At 41.4% G+C, this 18,616-nt stretch overlaps 1 protein-coding gene across 1 annotated transcript; it reads right to left on the bottom strand.

Annotated features, from left to right (window-relative positions):
* Positions 1-15,189: 15,189 nt before the first annotated feature.
* LOC139156182 (dystrophin-like) lies at positions 15,190-16,978 on the bottom strand. The gene is made up of 3 exons (XM_070731470.1): positions 16,913-16,978; positions 15,511-15,684; positions 15,190-15,384 (listed from the first exon to the last, which is right to left on the bottom strand). Exons 1-3 carry the CDS (start codon positions 16,976-16,978, stop codon positions 15,190-15,192), a joined length of 435 nt encoding a protein of 144 aa, XP_070587571.1.
* Between the last annotated feature and the right edge of the window lie 1,638 nt (positions 16,979-18,616).

Here is an 18,616-nt window from a genome sequence, read left to right on the forward strand (position 1 = left end):
CAATGACTCCCTATTCAAATAGGGCCGCAACTGGTGCACCAGGTGAACCTGGGCAAACGCCCCCCTCGCCACAGCCGAAAGATGGTGTTCCAATGTTAGCTGTGGATCGAGGAGGATGCCCAAGTTGCGAACCCTCTCTGAGGGGGTCAATAATCCCCCCCCGGGTAATGGATGGCCAGATGGAGGCAAAACCCACAGCCACTCCATCTTGTCTGGGTTGAGTTTGAGCTTGTTGACATCCATCCAGACCCCAACAGCCTCCGGGCACCAGCACATAACTTCCACTGCTTCGTTGACTGGACATGGGGTGGAGATGTATAACTGGGTATCATCGGCATATTTATGATACCTCACCCCATGCCCTTGGATGATCTCACCCATTGGTTTCATGTAGATATTAAATAGCAGGGGGGAGAGGACCAACCCCTTAGGCACCCCACAAGGGAGAGACCTAGAGGTCGACCTCTGACCCCCCACTAACACCGACTGCGACCGATCGGAGAGGTAGGAGGAGAACCACTGGAGAACAGTGCCTCCCATTCCCAACCCCTCCAGCCGGCGCAGAAGGATACCATGGTCAGTGGTATTGAAAGCCACTGAGAGGTCAAGAAGCACCAGGACAGAGGACAAGCAGTTTCCGTGCTGTAGCCAGGCCTGAATCCAGACTGCTGAGGGCCTAGATAATCAGCTTATTATAAGGACCGCTGGCGTTGGAGCGCCACCAACTTCTCAATGGTCTTCCCCATAAAGGAAAGGTTGGAGACTGGCTGGTAGTTATTAAGCACGGCTGGGTCCAGGGAATGCTTCTTGAGGAGGGGGCGCACAAGTGCCTCCTTATAAGGAGCTGGGAAGGACCCCCCTCCCCAAGGAGTCGTTGACAATCTCCTGGACCCAGCTCCGTGTCACCTCTCGGCTGGCCGAAACCAACCAAGAAGGACACGGATCCAGTAAACAGGTGGCGGAACTCACAGCTCCAATGGCCGTCACCAAGACGAACTCCTCCCAGACAGATGGACAAAGACGTTTAGCCCCAGTTACCTCGACTGACTCGTTGTCAGCCGATACTGCTATACAATTGGAGTCGAGGTCCACCTGGATCCGAGTGACTTTATCAGTGAAAAATGAGTTAAATTCCTCGGCACTGCCCTGCAAGGGCTCCCCAACTCTCCCCTGATTTAGAAGGGAGCGGGTCACCGTAAACAGAGTGGCCAGGCGGGATTCTGCTGATGCAATTAAGGTGGCATGGTACGCGTATCTTGCCGCCTTGAGCGCCACTTTGTAGGTCTTAATAAAAGCGCTTACAAGTGTTCGATCAGATTCAGACTTACTCTTTCTCCATCGCTTCTCTAGACGTGTCTTCTGGCGTTTCAACTCCCGGAGCTCCTCGTTGAACCATGGAGCTCCATGGGGTCTAGTGCCACAGAGAGGTTGCAATGGCGCAATTTGGTCAAGAGCCTCCGCTGCAGCCTTGTTCCAGGCCTCAGCAAGAGACTCCGCCAAGCTGTGGACGAGTGAATCTGGTAAAACCCCAAGCACCCTCTGAAAGCCCTCTGGGTCCATCAGGTGTCTGGGTTCCGCCTCCCTGCGGTTGAGGATTGGAGCCAGGAAATCAATCCGCAGTAGGAAATGGTCTGACCATGACAAAGGCAATGCTTCTAAGCCCCTTAGTCCCAGACCATTACTCAATTGCTCCAATAGGAATACCATGTCGGGTGTGTGTCCCCCCTCGTGAGTCGGAACCTGAACTACTTGAGTCAGGTCCATGGTTGTCATGGTGGCTATGAACTCCTGTGCCAGTCCAGAGGAACCGCCGAGTGATGGTAGATTGAAGTCCCCCAGGACAATAAGTATGGGGAACTCCACCGCCAGCCCAGCCACCTCCTCGAGTAGCACAGGCAGGTCTGTTGACACGCAGCTGGGAGGCAGGTAGGTGAGTAACAAGCCCACCTGAACCCCTAAGTCCAACTTCACAAGGAGGGACTCACAACCCGCAATCTCAGGGGCAACGAGTCTACGCAGGCAAAGGTTCTCCTTGGCTACAATAGCCACTCCTCCCCCCCTTCCCTGGGGTCGAGGCTGATGCCATACCTGAAAACCAGCTGGACATATTTTTGAGAGAGGATCTCCTCCCTCCAGGCCCAGCCAGGTTTCAGTCACACATGCCAGATCGGCCTCCTCATCCACGATCAAATCCCGGATGAGGAGAGCTTTGTTTACTACCGATCTGGCATTGAGCAGCAGTAGCTTGAGCCCAGGGCCCAGATTACACTCATCACCAGGACCCCGGGTTGAGCTCATGGGACTGGAACAAGGGATCACTTTTAAGTAGCGATCTCTTTTTCCTCCAGAACGGCTAGCCTCATGACTCCCGCCATATCTACCTCTCCCCAGCAGGACCGGAATATTCTGGCCCTCTGTCACCCTGGAGATAGATACCCCCAACCCTCTTGTCTCTCTACCGCCAGGTAGGCTAAATTCTACATTCATACTATCCCCATTGGTCCCATACATACCATCCCATCCACCCCACTCATTCATATCATAAAAATTACACCACCAATCATTCATTCCATTCATTTCATACATACCTTCCATCTGATCCCAAACATCCATCACTAAAATTACCCCCCAATAAATTAGTTAAAAAGTATATAAAAATTATAAAAAATTAATTTTAAAAAATCAACTGGTCAATACGAATCAAACTGAGACAATCATATAATTAAAACCAATTAGTATGAAAATCAGTTCTTAAATCAATATTTCAAAATTCATCAGTCAATCAATCAATCCAGTTCAAGATGATAATAGTGTCTTCTATAAATCCTTCTTTAAGTCTATTGTGTTATAGGATCTTCCACTAGGGGCGCAGTTCTCCAATGGTATTCAATAGGGAATAGGGAGTAAGGAAGATGGAAGTGGGGGGGGGAGGAGGAGGAGGGGAAGATGACAAAGCAAAGATCTTAACATTAGCCGATACCCCCAATTTGGCTGGCCTTGATGGTCTTCGGCAATTCAGTTTCCATAGTTCACTCTCCCCCAATTCTGGCCATTCTGTTCTTTCAGTCCAATCCCAGCCAACGCTCCACTCCACAGGGCAGCTCCAACTCGCCTCAGCCTCCTTCCTGCATGTTCCAGCCATCCGTCTCCCACGTCCCCCTCAGTACCAGTAGCTCCCACTCACTTGCGTCGTACAGGGGACTGGGCCGCCGTTCCTTGCCCACCAGCTGGCATCCCCAGCTCCTCCGTTCTCCGCAAACGACCTCTGGTGCCAAGAGCCAACCGCTCCAACCGGCCTGCACCCTCGGCGTCCTGAGTCTCACAAAGTAGGTAGATTCGTCCCGGCCTCGGTGCTTGCCTCCGCTCCGTCATCACAGCACCTATGTCGCTTCGGTACCAGTCACTCTCACTTCCTGGTGCCTCGCTAAGAGGGTCAGTTTCTTCCCTGGGTTGTTCTCTGCTCACTTCTCCCCAGCTCACCTCTCTCCACATCAGTGTTTGGCATCCGGGAGCGGCTGCCATCTTCCGCTGCCCTGCTGATCACCCAGGCAATTTCTCGGGGCTATTGTCCACGGTGCCACACAAAGCAGCAGCATTCAATTTTAATCTCCCAAACACAGGGGGTTGCAAAGCCAGAAGGAATCAGACAATGTCTGATCTGGATTGACTCATTTCCAACGAACTTTGCCATTGTCTTTGAGCAGTGGCAAATCCTCCATCTCCTCACCGCTCGCACCTGAACTTTAGGATTGGAGGACTGCGATCTGATAGACATGGAGTTTACTATTATAATTTTATAATTAGTAAAGTAATAATACTACTAAATTTATTTTACTAATAATTAGTATAATTATTTATTGTTTGACATACTGTCAATATATGAACTATGTCTTGCCTATGATTTAGTCTTCCTGTTCAGTATTATGATGTATAAGTATATTTTTATTATTTGAAATGCAGTTTATATAATAGCTTTTACTTTATTTTTGACAGCAGAATCTATTGCTCTTCTCCATAAGTAAATATTGATTATATAAAAATTTAGTTCACAACTTATTTTTTTCAGCAGAGAAATTAATAACAAAATGATTGTGATTCTTAGAAGTTTAAACATTCATTCATTACTTACTTACTTTCAACAATTGCATCATTTAAGACCATACAGAACTTGCATAATCAGTTCATGTAAATAATGCAGATAGATGTTTGAGTTTACATACTCTGATCCATCTATTACATTTGCGTGCGTCTGCATGCACGCATGTGCCTTCATATAAGTATTGACTCATGGCAACTGCCTAAACTAATCTCTGCAGTTTTGGTGCAAGATTTAAGAAGTGGTTTGCCATTTTCTTCTTCCTATGTCTGGAAGTGTGATTGGCCCAAGCTACCCTGCTCATTTTAAATGTAGCTAAATATGGACTGAAGCCATTGTGTTATTTTCATTGTAATTTCAGTATTATATAAAAAATAGAAAATACTGCCATGTTAACACCTTTATTTTTATATAGTTGCTGTATTTGCCATTTACCAATATTCTGTTATTTTCATTAAATAGTTCATATTGTTAAAATAGATTTATGTACTATGTACTGTGTACCATAGTTCCCTCTAAGCTGAGCAGTGAGCAATCGCTCACTTAAAAATCATCATCAACTCAGAGTTTTCCAAACCTGCCCAGAAGCCGAGAGGGAAAGAGTGAGAGGGAAGGAGAGAGAGAGGAAGAGAGAGAAACAGATAGAAAAAAGAGAGGAAGGAAGAGAGAAAGAAAATCAAAATCTAGTTTGAAACTAGCTCAATTATTTAAGTGGCATTTTGATATTGATAGAGTTGCCCTATTATGAGCTCACTGTTATAGACACACAGTACAGTATTTTATTTTGAAATTCTCTGAGGCAAAACAGGGTGGGTTTTTTATTTGTTTGTTTGTTTGATTGTTTGTTTATTTATTATTTCTGTGCCGCCCAGTCCCGAAGGGACTGCCGCTCAGAGACTATACTTTTCCGCCCCCCCCCCAAAAAAAAAATTAGAGGGAACACTGCTGTGTACTATTATAGATTCATGTGCCCCATGATTTTTAATGTAAGTTCAAGTTGGATATCCTAAAGGTTTTTTTTAAAAAGAGGCAACTGGCCTTTTTGGATTTCTTTGAAGACATTTCACTTCTCATCCTCAGCTCTGACAGCTCAGGAGGATCTTCAGCTGACATAACATAAGTGCACACTTCAAACCCAAGAATACACTAAGGTAGAACCTTGTTCACCTCAAAGATAAAAAACCCAGACATAAACTGAGCAACATAGTATATTTATTTTTATTTATTTATTTGTCCAATACACAATACATATTGAAGAGAATAGACATGTAGTAATATATATAAAGAAAAGGATAGAAGAAAAGATACAAAAATAGAGGAGAAGATATATGAAAGGAAGAAAAGATATATGAGATAAAGGAGAGACAATTGCACAGGGGACGAAAGGCACACTGGTGCACTTATGTATGCCCCTTACTGACTTCTTAGGAACCTGAAGAAGTCAATCGTGGATAGTCTAAGGGGAAAATGTTGCTGATGATAGGCGAAATCCAGACCCTGGGCTCAGGCTTTTGCTGCTAAATGCCAGATCAGTTGTTAGTAAAGCTTTCTTCACCCGGGATTTATTCCTGGAGAAGGAGGCTGACCTGGTGTGTGTGTTACTGAAACCTGGCTCACCCCTACAGAATCTTGCCAAATTTCTTGCCAAACAACTCCAGCCCTATGCAGAATCCATCGTGTCTCATGTACAAAACTCATTCCACTTCATAGAAATCATAAAGGAACAAAACCTACAACCCAGTGACCTTCTTGTAAGCTTAGATGTCATATCTCTCTTCACCCAAATGCCTATCAAAGAAGCCCTGACAGCCATCCAAAACAAATACAAACCCCCGAAGCACATCTTAGATCTGACCAGCCACTGCCTGATGAATACATACTTCATCCACAATGGACAAAGATACAAACAGATAGAAGGAGCCCCCATGGGATCACCCCTGTCACCCGTCATCGCAAACTTATACATGGAATATTTTGAAACCAACGCCTTGGACAAATCTGAATACAAACCCAAACTCTGGCTTAGATATGTAGATGACACCTTCGTAATTTGGCCACATGGGAAAGAAAAACCGGACAGATTTCTCACACATCTCAACAGCCTACACCCCAAAATACAATTCACCATGGAAATAGAAACCAACAACAAACTTCCCTTCCTGGATGTCCTAATCTACAAAAAACCCGATGGCTCCCTAGGACATACCGTCTACCAGAAGAAGACACACACCAACTGCTACTTGAACGCAAAATCCCACCACCACCCTGCACAGATCAATTCCGTAGCCAAGACCCTCATTTCCAGAACCAAACGCCTAGCCAACAAAGACCACCTGGAACCTGAATTACACAGTCTCACAAATGTATTAATTTCCAATGGATTCCAAAGAGAGGCAATCAACAACTTAATCCAAAAAGAGACACCCCCCAAGAACCAAGATACAGAACAGGACAATGGCATCGTCCTCCTCCCTTACATCAAAGGCACCACAGATAAAATCAGCAAAATTCTCCGCAAACACAACACCAAGACAGCCTTTGGTACAGATAAAAAAATAGCCAACATCCTAAGAAACCCGAAAGACAATATCCAACTAGAAAACCAGGGAGTTTATCAAATACCGTGTAAAATCTGCCCAGCCACATATATTGGACAAACTAATAGGAGAGTAAATGCACGTGTTGCAGAACATAAGAATGCATTAAAGAAAAAAGAAAAAAACCTCCTCCCTTTTCCAACACTTCAAAACTACAGGACATGAAATTGATTTTGACAGTACCAAATTAATTTCCAAAACAGAACACTACAGCAAAAGAATAATCATGGAAGCCATCGAGATAGAAAAACATCCCCAAAATATGAACAAGCGGGATGATACCTCCTGCTTACCAGACATCTGGAAACCAGCCCTCAAACGTATCCCAGCCATAGAAACCAGACTCAGAACACACATTGTAAAACAATCAAGTAGCCTGCAAGTTCTAACTACTCAGGATATCATGCCTAATCTACAACCATTAACTAATCAGCATACCTCAGCTACATCAACGACCCCAGATGTTACCCCACTGACTCACCAGGAAGTTTCTACACAGCAGGCAATTGTTGAGCCATCAAACCACACCCAGTCACCAGTATTTATAGAAGGAAGGCAGCTCAGGTGTCGCAGTGTACGCCTTAGAACAAGGACAGAAACACCAGCCTGAAGATGACAAGAAACCCGAATATACCAAGACCGTCATACCTGTACCCATGAAAATCTTCAAATATATATATATATTCAAAAATCTACAAATATATATATATATTCAATATATATACAAATATATATACAAATATATATATATATTCAATATACCAGGGTGATTCGACACAAAATGTAACCCTTCCCTGGTACAGAGCTGAAGAGATTGGATACTGTAGCCTAGAGGAAAATTCTCTGCCTTACAAGGCAAAGGTTGCAGGTTCAAGTCCCAGTGGGTATGGCTAGCTGATGAGGCCAAAATAAGGCCGAAATAGATCTATCCTAGTCTCCCTTAATTTTCAAATTCAGCTTAAACATGTGACACACACACACACACACACACATATATATATATATTTATATATTTTTTTTTCCGTAGGTTTTCATGGGTATATGTATGTAGATTGTTCTGAGTTTGGGTTTTGCCCCGTGTAATATTTTGAGTGTCTATGCGACGTTTCGGTGAAATCACATTCACCATCATCAGGCTGAAGTTTTAAGCTTCGTGCTGTTGTAAATATGGAAAATTAGTAAAATTCTGCACAAACACAACATCAAAACTTCATTTTTCACTAACCAAAAAATATCAAATATCCTAAGGAACCCAAAAGATAAAATCCAATTAGAACACCAAGGAATCTATGAAATCCCTTGCAAAACATGTGCAGTCACATACATTGGACAAACCAATCGAAGAGTAAGTGCACGCATTGCAGAACATAAGAATGCAGTTAAAAAAGAAGAAAAGACTTCCTCCCTTGTCCAACACATTAAAAAAGCAGGGCACGAAATTGACTTTGAAAAAACCAAATTACTTTCCAAAACAGAAAATTTATATAGAAGAATTACTTTAGAAGCTATAGAGATTGAGAAACACCCCCTCTGCATGAATAAAAGGGATGATACGTCCCGCCTACCAGAGATTTGGAAACCAGCCTTAAACAAAAAAACACTTCATAATAATCACCATGTCAATCCTTCTAGTAATTATGATTCCACCAACCAATCAGATCACTAAAACATAGTCACCCAATCTATTTGCTACATTCAAACCAAATCTCCACCCCACATTCCATATTTACAACAGCACAAAGCTTGAAACTTCAGCCTGATGATGGTGAATGTGATTTCACCGAAACGTCGCATAGACACTCAAAATATTACACGGGGCAAAACCTAAACTCAGAACAATCTACATATATATATATATATATATATATATATATATATATATATATATATATATATATATACACACACACACACACACACACACACACACACATATATGTACATACATACATACATACATACATACATACATACATACATATGTGAATGATGAGGCAGCAGCCATCTCGATCACCAGAACATAGAAACTTTAATAAAACCACTTAGCTTTCGTTAGCGTGCTGCTAACTTCGTCAGAGTATTAAAATGCCGTGGGAGACAAACATCTTTATAAAGCATTACTCAGTCTGCTCATTGCCCGCGTCACGGGGCCACACCCTTCCCTCCCCCCTGCGGTAAGCCTAATTGTGGGCTTAATCCTGCTGGCTGAAGGGAGATCTACCGCTTTTGCTCGTGTTTGTTGCCTTTTTCCCTCCCCAAGGGAGGGGGTGGAATTGTGAGGCTTAATCCTGCTGGCTGTAGGGAGATCTACCGCTTTTACTCGTGTCTGTTGCCTTTTTCCCTCCCCAAGGGAGGGGGTGGAGTTGTGAGGCAATGCTTCGGAGGTGTTTGGTATTCCTTTCTTCCCCCCATTGTCGTTGTTACTTTCTATAGTGGTACATGTCTGCTCTTGCAATTTTTTTACCCATGTCCTCGTCCTAGGTCTACACTGTTCTAATCCCCCCTTGTCCTCTATGTTAGACTTAAATTGTGCCCCTCCACCTCTACCTCCGTATTGCTCCAGTATGTTCCCTTGTTTCTCGTGGGGGGTTATCCCACCCTCATTTGGCTGGTTTCTGTGTCTGGCCTGGGGAATTCTGCTGGGGGCTGTGTCCAATCTTAATGACCCATCTCCTTTAAGTCGTTGTTGGTGCCTTAAAGCCTGGTATGCCGATGGCATATCGATGTGTCTATTTAAAGAATTTTCATTCGAGAACCAGGCTTCTTTTAGGAGGCGACCTCCCTTGGTTTCATCCCGTGCCAGAATCTCAGTTCCCTGGAAATCGAAGCCATGATCTTGCTCCTCCATGTGTATCCAAATCTGGGAGCGCTGTTCCTGACGCCGGACCGCTAATTTGTGTTCGTGTACACGAGTTCTCAACCTTTTAGCTGTTTCACCCACATAGTGGTGTGTACAATTACTGCAGTTTATACGGTAAGTTACCGAGGAAGACTCCTCCTTCACTAGGGTTTCCTTCGGGCGCATTACTGATTTTCTCAAAGTTTGATCAGGCCTATGCGCTACTTTGACCCCGTGGGGTGCCAGTATGCGTGCAGCTGTTTCGGATACCCCTTGTATGTACGGGAGTACCCTCCACGCTGATGTTTCGTTTGTGCTTTCAGTAGGCTGCCGGAGTCTAGGTGTAACGCACCGTTGGATAAAATCCCTCGAGTAACCATGACGTATACAAGTTTGGTAAAGATACGCTCGTTCTTTTTGTTTGGCTGCCTAAAAACATACTTCACATTCAACGGCCAGATATACGAACAAGCAAAGGGCACGCCGATGGGATCCCCAATTTCAGGCGTGATCGCAGAAGCAGTTCTCCAGCAATTGGAAAGAGAAGCCATGGAAATATACAAACCTAAGTTCTGGACACGCTATGTCGATGACACGTTTACCATCATCAAACAACGGGATAAAATCAAGTTCATGGGAATTCTTAATTCCATATATCCGGATATTCAGGAGGCCAATGGCAAACTGGCCTTTCTAGATGTACAGATTAACCGGAACCCGGATGGAAGCATCGACACGGAGGTGTACCGCAAGACCACCAGCACGGACCGCATGTTACACAACGAAAGCAACCACCCCAACGCACATAAAGTCAGCTGCATACGGACATTATTCAACAGGATAAATACCCATTGTAGTACACGGGCAGCCAAACAAAAAGAACGAGCGTATCTTTACCAAACTTGTATACAGTGGAACCCCGACATAAGAGCTGCTCTACTTAAGAGCAACTCGAGATAAGAGCTGGGAGGGGAGAGATATTTTTGTTCTACTTACAAGCCCAAATTCGAGATACAAGCGCCAAGGAGCTGTCTCCTGAAGCCAAACGCTAACTTCCGCGTTCGGCTTCAGGAGACAGCTGCGAAGCGGCGCGCGTGTTTTAAAAGGTTGCAGCCGGCCTGGGGGGCTCGGGGGGGTGCTTGCAGCTTTCTTTCTTGCTCTTTTTCTTTCTCTCTTTTATCTTCCCTTCCTCTATTTCTTCTTTTCTTTCTCCTTCCCACCTTCTTCCCTCCCTCCTTCCCTTCACTCATTCCTCTCTTACTCTCCCCTTTCATAAGTTTCCTTGCTTCCTTCCTCTGTTCCTGTCCCTTCCCCCTTTCTTTCTTTCTTTCTTGCTCTTTTTCTTTCTCTCTTTTACCTTCCCTTCCTCTATTTCTTCTTTTCTTTCTCCTTCCCACCTTCTTCCCTCCCTCCCTCCCTTCACTCATTCCTCTCTTACTCTCCCCTTTCATAAGTTTCCTTCCTTCCTTCCTCTGTTCCTGTCCCTTCCCTCTTTCCTTCCTTCCTTCCCACCCTCCGTCCATTCATTCACCCATTCCTCTCTTGATCGCTTAAAGCCGGTCCCTGGTGCAAAAAGGGTTGGGGACCTCTGTCCTACAGGATTGGGTGGCAGAGAAGTTGAACATATGTAAATTTAAAAGTTTAAGAAAGTTTACAAGTTAAGTGAAAGAAACTTCATTATTCATTTATATGTACATGTACATTTCTTCATTAAAAACATGTCTTTCTGCATAATTTAGACTAACTTTGTGAGTTTTTTGAGGGCTGGAACCAATTAAAATTATTTACATTAATTCCTATGGGGAAAAGTCGTTCGAGATAAGAGCTGCTCGACTTAAGAGCCCAGGTCCGGAACGAATTAAACTCGTATCTCGAGGTACCACTGTACGTCATTCACGTATGTACCTGGAACTCGCATTTTTAGGACTATTCTTGATACATACATACATACATACATACATACATACATATATATATAAAAACACTTCATAAAAATCACCATGTCAATCCTTCTAATAATTATGATTTTGGAATTTTGAAATTTGAAAACCAGCCTTAAACAAAAAACACTTCATAAAAATCACCATGTCAATCCTTCTAATAATTATGATTACACCAACCAATCAGATTACTAAAACATAATCACCCAATCTATTTGCTACATTCAAACCAAATCTCCACCCCCACACTATATACTAGGAAGAAATGACAGTTGCAAACATTCCATTTTACAACAGCACGAAGCTTGGAGCTTCAGCCTGATGATGGTGAATGTGATTTCACCGAAACGTCACATAGACATGCAAAATATTACACAGGGCAAAACCCGAACTCAGAACAATCTACATACATATACCCGTGAAAATTTACGAAAACAAATATATATATATATATATATATATATATATATATATATATATATATATATATCAAGAATAGTCCTAAAAATGCGAGTTCCAGGTATGTGTGTGAATGATGAGGCAGCAGCCATCTCGATCACCGGAACATAGAAACTTTAATAAAACCACTTAGCTTTCGTTAGCGTGCTGCTAACTTCGTCAGAGTATTAAAATGCCATGGGAGACAATCACCTTTATAAAGCATTATTCAGTCTGCTCATTGCCCGCGTCATAGGGCCACACCCTTCCCTCCCCTCTGCGATCATGGTGCTACCAGCAGATAAAGGTAGGGAAACTGTAATTATGGATAGGGTAGATTATATAGAAAGTAACAACGATAATGGGGGGGAAAAAGTAATACCAAACACCTCCGAAGTATTGCCTCATAACTCCACCTCCTCCCTTGGGGAGGGAAAGAGGCAACAGACACGAGTAAAAGCGGTAGATCCCCCTTTAGCCAGCATGAGCAAGCCCACAATTAGGCTTGCCGCAGAGGGGAGGGAAGGGTGTGGCCCTATGACGCGGGCAATGAGCAGACTGAATAATGCTTTATAAAGGTGATTGTCTCCCATGGCATTTTAATACTCTGACGAAGTTAGCAGCACGCTAACGAAAGCTAAGTGGTTTTATTAAAGTTTCTATGTTCCGGTGATCGAGATGGCTGCTGCCTCATCATTCATATATATATATATATATATATATATATATATATATATATATATATATATATATATACATACATACACACACACACACACACACACACACACAATATATCAATACACCAGGGTGATTTGACACAAAAATATGTAACCCTTCCCTGGTGCAGAGCTGAAGGGATTGGATACTGTAGCCTAGAGGATAATTCTCTGCCTTACAAGGCAAAGGTTGCAGGTTCAAGTCCCAGTGGGTATGGCTAGCTGATGAGGCCAAAATAAGGCCGAAATAGATCTATCCTAGTCTCCCTTAATTTTCAAATTCAGCAAAAGAACATGTGACACATACAGATAGAATTGTCGGCTATCAATAACATTAACTGCCTTGGAAATAGCCCTGGGTTGGGCCGAGAGGCAAATAAGGAGCTATGATGTTCCTTCAATACACCAGGGTGATTCGACACAAAAATATGTAACCCTTCCCTATTGCAGAGTTGAAGGGATTGGATACTGTAACCTAGAGGATAATTCTCTGCCTTACAAGGCAAAGGTTGCAGGCTCAAGTCCCAGTGGGTATGGCTAGCTGATGAGGCCAAAATAAGGCCAAAATAGATCTATCCTAGTCTCCCTTAATTTTCAAATTCAGCAAAAAAAAAAATGACACACACACACACACACAAACACACACATATATGTATCACATATTTTTGCTGACTATTTAAAATTAAGGGAGACTAGGATAGCGCTATTTTGGCCTTGTTCTGGCCTCACCAGCTAGCCATACCCTTACTGGGATTTGATCCTGGGGCCTCTGCCTTGTAAGGCAGAGAATTAACCTCTAGGCCACCAGATCTGATCCCTTCAGCTTTGTACCAGTGAGGGGCTATACATTTTTTTCTGTAATGGCCCTGGGTTGGGCCTAGAGGCAAAAAGGAGCTGTGACATTCCTTCAATATACCAGGGTGATCCAACAGAAAAACACACACACACACACACACACACACACACACACATACATACATACATATGTTTTCATAGATTTTCACGGATACAGGTATGAAGGTCTTGGCATATTCAGTTTTCTTCCTGTGTCTCTGAAACTTACACGGGAAGAAACCTGAATATGCCCTTCCTATATACAGTGGCCCCTCGACTTTCACGGGTTCGACTTTTGCAGAAAGCCTATACCACGGGTTTTCAAAAAATAAATAAATAATTAATTTTTTTTGAAAACCCATGGTATTTTTTTATTTTTAAAATGTATTTAAAGAAGCCGTCTTTAAATAAAAGCTCCGCTTCCGCCCCAGCCTCCCGATCCTTCCCCTTTAATTCTTGCTGGACCCATCCTCTTTCGGCACCAGCGCCACTTGGGGAGGAGCCCTCAGTGGCCATGGGCGAACTGCCGGATCCGGAGGCACAAGACAGCCTGAGGGATGGGTGGCTACTTGCCTGCAGCAGCAAAGGGGGCCGACAGTTTAGGCTGGTCAGCTCCTCCACTTTCGGAATGCCACCGCCAATTTTGCTGTTGCTGATTTTACTGCTGCCAGGCCTCTCAGCTGTTTGCTGCCCAGATTGCGCCTCCTGCTGCCGCCGCGATCGACAGAAGACACGTGGGCCACCAGAGAGCTGAGAGGCCCGGCGATGGCAAGATCTGCGGCAGCAGCGGCAGCAGAGGTCCCGTGAGCTGCCAAACAGCTAAAGGGCCCGGCAGCAGCAAAATCGGTGGCGGCAGCAGCAGCAGTAGCAGGTATGTGCGGGCCACCGAGCAGCTGAGATGCGCAGCCTCCACTCCAGCCTCTGCAGCCACCACCTGCGTCCTAGAGCGCATCAAAGCCCCCAGATTGCCACCCCATTGCTCCTGCGGGTTCTGGGATTAAGTAAAACCAGGAATGGAGGAGGGAGAGGGAGGAAGAAAGGAAGCATCTCTACTTCGCGGAAATGTGACTTTCGCAGGCGGTCTCGGAACGCATCCTCTGCAAAAATCGAGGGAACACTGTATATATATGATTTTTTTTGTCGAATTATATGGCAGAAGCCCAGGGTTCAAATCCCAGTAAAAAGGGTGTGGCTACCTGATAAAGGCAAATAAGCCCAAAATAGATCTATAGTAGTCTCCCTTCCTTTTCATTATCAGCAAAATGTGTTGCATATATATATATTCATAAAAATAATTGTGAAAAATTGATAGTTTGTTCAATGCTTATATATTGTAAGCATCAAGGATAAGAAAATATGTGAGCATGTACATTTAGCCAATCCTTGCATAAAAAATAATGTTCTCTTTCATACTTAACATAAATATGATATGTATGAATAAGAGATCAGGGAGAAATAAAACATGCAATAATTTGTTCCTTCAAGGGCATGGATTACATTGTGTTAACAGATTTAACAGATTCTGTTAGAAGGGACCTTGCAGGTCATCTAGTGTAACCCCCTGCCCAAGCAGGAGACCCTACATCTGCCTCTACCTAGGATCAAACTCACAGCCTGCTCTAGGCCACCACAGAGGAACCATTAGTTAACCACTTTATATTCAGTAATGAAAGTTATATGTTTTTTAATAAAAAATAAACAAATAAATGCAAAGTTTACTTATCTTTTACATCAACAGTATCAGAAAATAAGCTGGAAACCATACCTTGGCACCCAAATCATTATACTGTAATTTCAAAGCTGTCAGCTTTTCATCTAGTTCTTTGGGATTTTCAGTTTGTTGCTTCTGCACAATCTGACGTCCAGTTTTTATTACTGTTTCCACTTCAGATTTCACTTCACTAAGAGTTTTATATAATTTCTAGTGAACAAAAGAAAAGAGGAATTGTATTTTTATTTAAACAAAACATAACTCATGTTTGCAATTTGCCTGAAAGATAATAAAATGCATGGCATTGGAAGAGATAACTTCCTCTGAAGTACTCACCATACAATTATCCAGCTGTGACTGCATTGCTTCCTGCTCAATACTTCTCCATTCCAACTTTGGCACTTGCAATTTTACTTCATCTAAAATTCTTTTACTTTCTTTGAATCGCTGCTCAAAATTGGCTGGCTTTTGGAACAAACGAAATTTCCTAAAGATGTCTTGTAATTTTTTCTGAAAAAATAAAAAGAAGGAAAGATATGAGCACAAAACTTTAACTTCAGTAATAAATCTAATTCAATAGACTTATAACTGGGGGGGGGGGGGGGCTGCTGCCCAGATTGGGAGAAATGCAGTGGGGTAGCGAAAATTGAGATCCATCCCCAGAGCACCCAATTTGCACTGAAAGATGGAAGAAAATGCAGGACATCCTGCATAAGCCACACTCACAGTGTGGTAATAAAAATTTTGGTAGCCCTTCACTGCTTATAAACTCTCCTTAGACTCTTAAAGTAGGGTACAATATATCTTGGATCACTATACTTTACTATTCTTTTGAAAGTATATAAAAATTAGACCAAAACCTATTTTAAAGAAATAAAATGTGACTGTTAGCCAAAATCAATAGAAAATCTACATAGAAATGACTGAAAACAACTGTAGAGTTCTCCTTCTCCTATGGATTAATTTATATTAACTTTTTTTTTCAAATGTTGATACAATATATCATTTCACTCAAATAAGAAATAGTTATGATCTCATATTTAGAATTCACTCTCACCATGGAAATAGCAGCTAATTTTATGTATTCAGTTTAGAAAATATGTTAATTCATGGATTTCTTTAAGAAATATTATTCCTCAAATACATTCAATCAGCCTCTGGTGGCTGGTAGTTGGTGCATAATATGTGACTATGAAAGAAAAAGAGTTATCTATCCCAAAATGTAATTTGAAAGCAAAATTCTACCAATAGCTACTATATAAATAATATTTCTAGAAAAGAAGGAGACATATATGTTTATCTTTGCATAAAGTGTTTCAACAGAGTTTGGAAATTCTGCATGATAAACCATGTCATATTTTTCATTTTGTTGCTACCCACCATGAGCTGATAACTCCATATCTAAGAAAAAATTCCCTAGCCATTTGATCAATTTAATTAACATACCATAATTTTGGATTCAACTTTACTTTAAGTGTGGTCAGGTTTTGTCATGTAATAAATAGAATGTGCAGGGGCTAATTAACATGCTAAATTAATATTAGTTTTATAATTTTCATGTCCTTTATGTAGTGATCATTATGAACTTTAAATATTTTTGAATCAGACCCAAAGCTTTGCACAATCTTAGTTGTTGTTTTTCAGGTCACGGCATGGTTAACTCATAATTAAACTTTATTTTGAATATTTGAAAATTAGATTTTAAATTAATCTAAAAAAGCAAATTAAATTCACAAACCTCTACAGTATCAATTTGACAGAACATCTTTTTGGCAGAATCTCTATCTGGGTTATGTTCCTTCATTTCATCCAAGGTAATCTCATGGCTTGTCAATTCTGATTGAATTTTCTGGATGGATGCAAAGGTGGTGGTAGTGGAGAGAAAGCATGTTTGAATCAAATTATATTATTTTTACAATATTAATATGACTGAATTTATACAAAGACATTGGAATAAATTAAATTATTAAAGCTGAATTCCAATAGTATCAGTACACTAATATATTATACATTGTCAACAAATGGATTTTAACTTCATCTATATTCATTTCTTTTCTTTTCTTTTAAATAGTTTTTATTAAATTTACAAAAATGTATATACAAAGGAAGGAAGAGTAGCTACATCTTGTTTTACATCATTATATTGACATATAATCACATGGTCTTATTATATTTGTAAAATATAATTGTTCTGTTTAAATAAACTTTGTCCGTTCAATATACATATCAAAATCAAACAGATTACCCATTTATTAATTAGATTTTTAGAATGTTCTATCTCCGTAATTTGTTATCATTTAGCTCTTCTGACTCTTCCTTCCCTCGCCCTCCCCCCCCAGTGAACTGTTGCTAACAGTTCTAAAAAGTCTTAAGATTGCTGATTGGGCGGCATATGGTTGCCGCGGTTTTTTCAATGACTTTTTAGTCTACACTTAAGAGTTAAGGTCTGATTGAATTGAGAAAGATGTTGATAACAGTCCAGTAAAACTATTCAGACTTTATATTTTGTCAGTGTGAAAACTTCTCCTCTGTCAATTACCCTATATTTGATCTACAGTTTATCTTGTTCCTTTTTCTTTCTTTTCTTTTTCCTTTTTTTTATTTTTTACCCAATCATAAAATTTTTGCCAAGTCTTGTAATATCTTGAATCCTCTTTATTTTTAAGTTTTTGGGTGAGCCTGTCCATTTCTGCACAATCATATACTTTCTTAATAATCTCTCTTTCGCTTGGTGTGTTCTCTTTTTTCCAATTCTGCGCAACTGTGATTCTCGTAGCTGTGATTATGTGTTGTATTAAATAGAGGTCCTCTTTTTTACCTTTCAAATCTATTATGCCCAAAAGAAAAATTTCTGGCCTAAATTTTAATGTGATTGCCGTAATCTGTTGAATCCATATTTGAATTTTTTCCCACAACTTTTTTATGTGTGGACATGTCCACCATAAGTGGTAAAAGGATCCAATTTTGTTGTTACATCTCCAACAATTTGGTTTCAGACTGGGATAGATCTTGGCCAACCTAGTTGGAGCTAGATGCCACCTATAGAACATTTTTTGTAAGTTTTCTTTGTACGGTACTGATTTGGTTAGTTTCAAATTTTTCCACATTTGTTCCCACTGATCTATATAAATATTGTAGCCTATGTTTTTAGCCCAGCTTATCATATTTTCTTTTTTCGTGTGCTAATAGTATTTTATCAATTAAACTATCTTTTTCTTGAATTCCTTCTTTGTTTTTATCCTTGTTCCATTTTGTCGAAATTTGGGAATAAGACCACCAATCAATATTGATGTTTTGGTTTTGTAATTGTTGCCTGGTTTTTATAATTCCCTTCTCATCCAGTATTTGATTGTAACTCAGCAATTTTTGTGTTTGAAATAAATTAGGATGTCTAAGGCTTCAAGGCTGGAATACCACCTTGGGATTTTGGAGTAGTGCTCTT

Source organism: Erythrolamprus reginae, unplaced genomic scaffold (assembly GCF_031021105.1).
Source record: "Erythrolamprus reginae isolate rEryReg1 unplaced genomic scaffold, rEryReg1.hap1 scaffold_387, whole genome shotgun sequence".
Classification (NCBI taxonomy): domain Eukaryota; kingdom Metazoa; phylum Chordata; class Lepidosauria; order Squamata; family Dipsadidae; genus Erythrolamprus; species Erythrolamprus reginae.

Coding starts and splice junctions, on each gene's coding strand:
- LOC139156182 (XM_070731470.1), bottom strand. CDS start 16,978: ATGAAGGAACATAACCCAGATAGAGATTCTGCCAAAAAGATGTTCTGT. Junction 15,685..16,912: donor GTCAAATTGATACTGTAGAG/GTTTGTGAATTT, acceptor TTATTTTTTCAG/AAAAAATTACAAGACATCTT. Junction 15,385..15,510: donor CACAGCTGGATAATTGTATG/GTGAGTACTTCA, acceptor TTTGTTCACTAG/AAATTATATAAAACTCTTAG.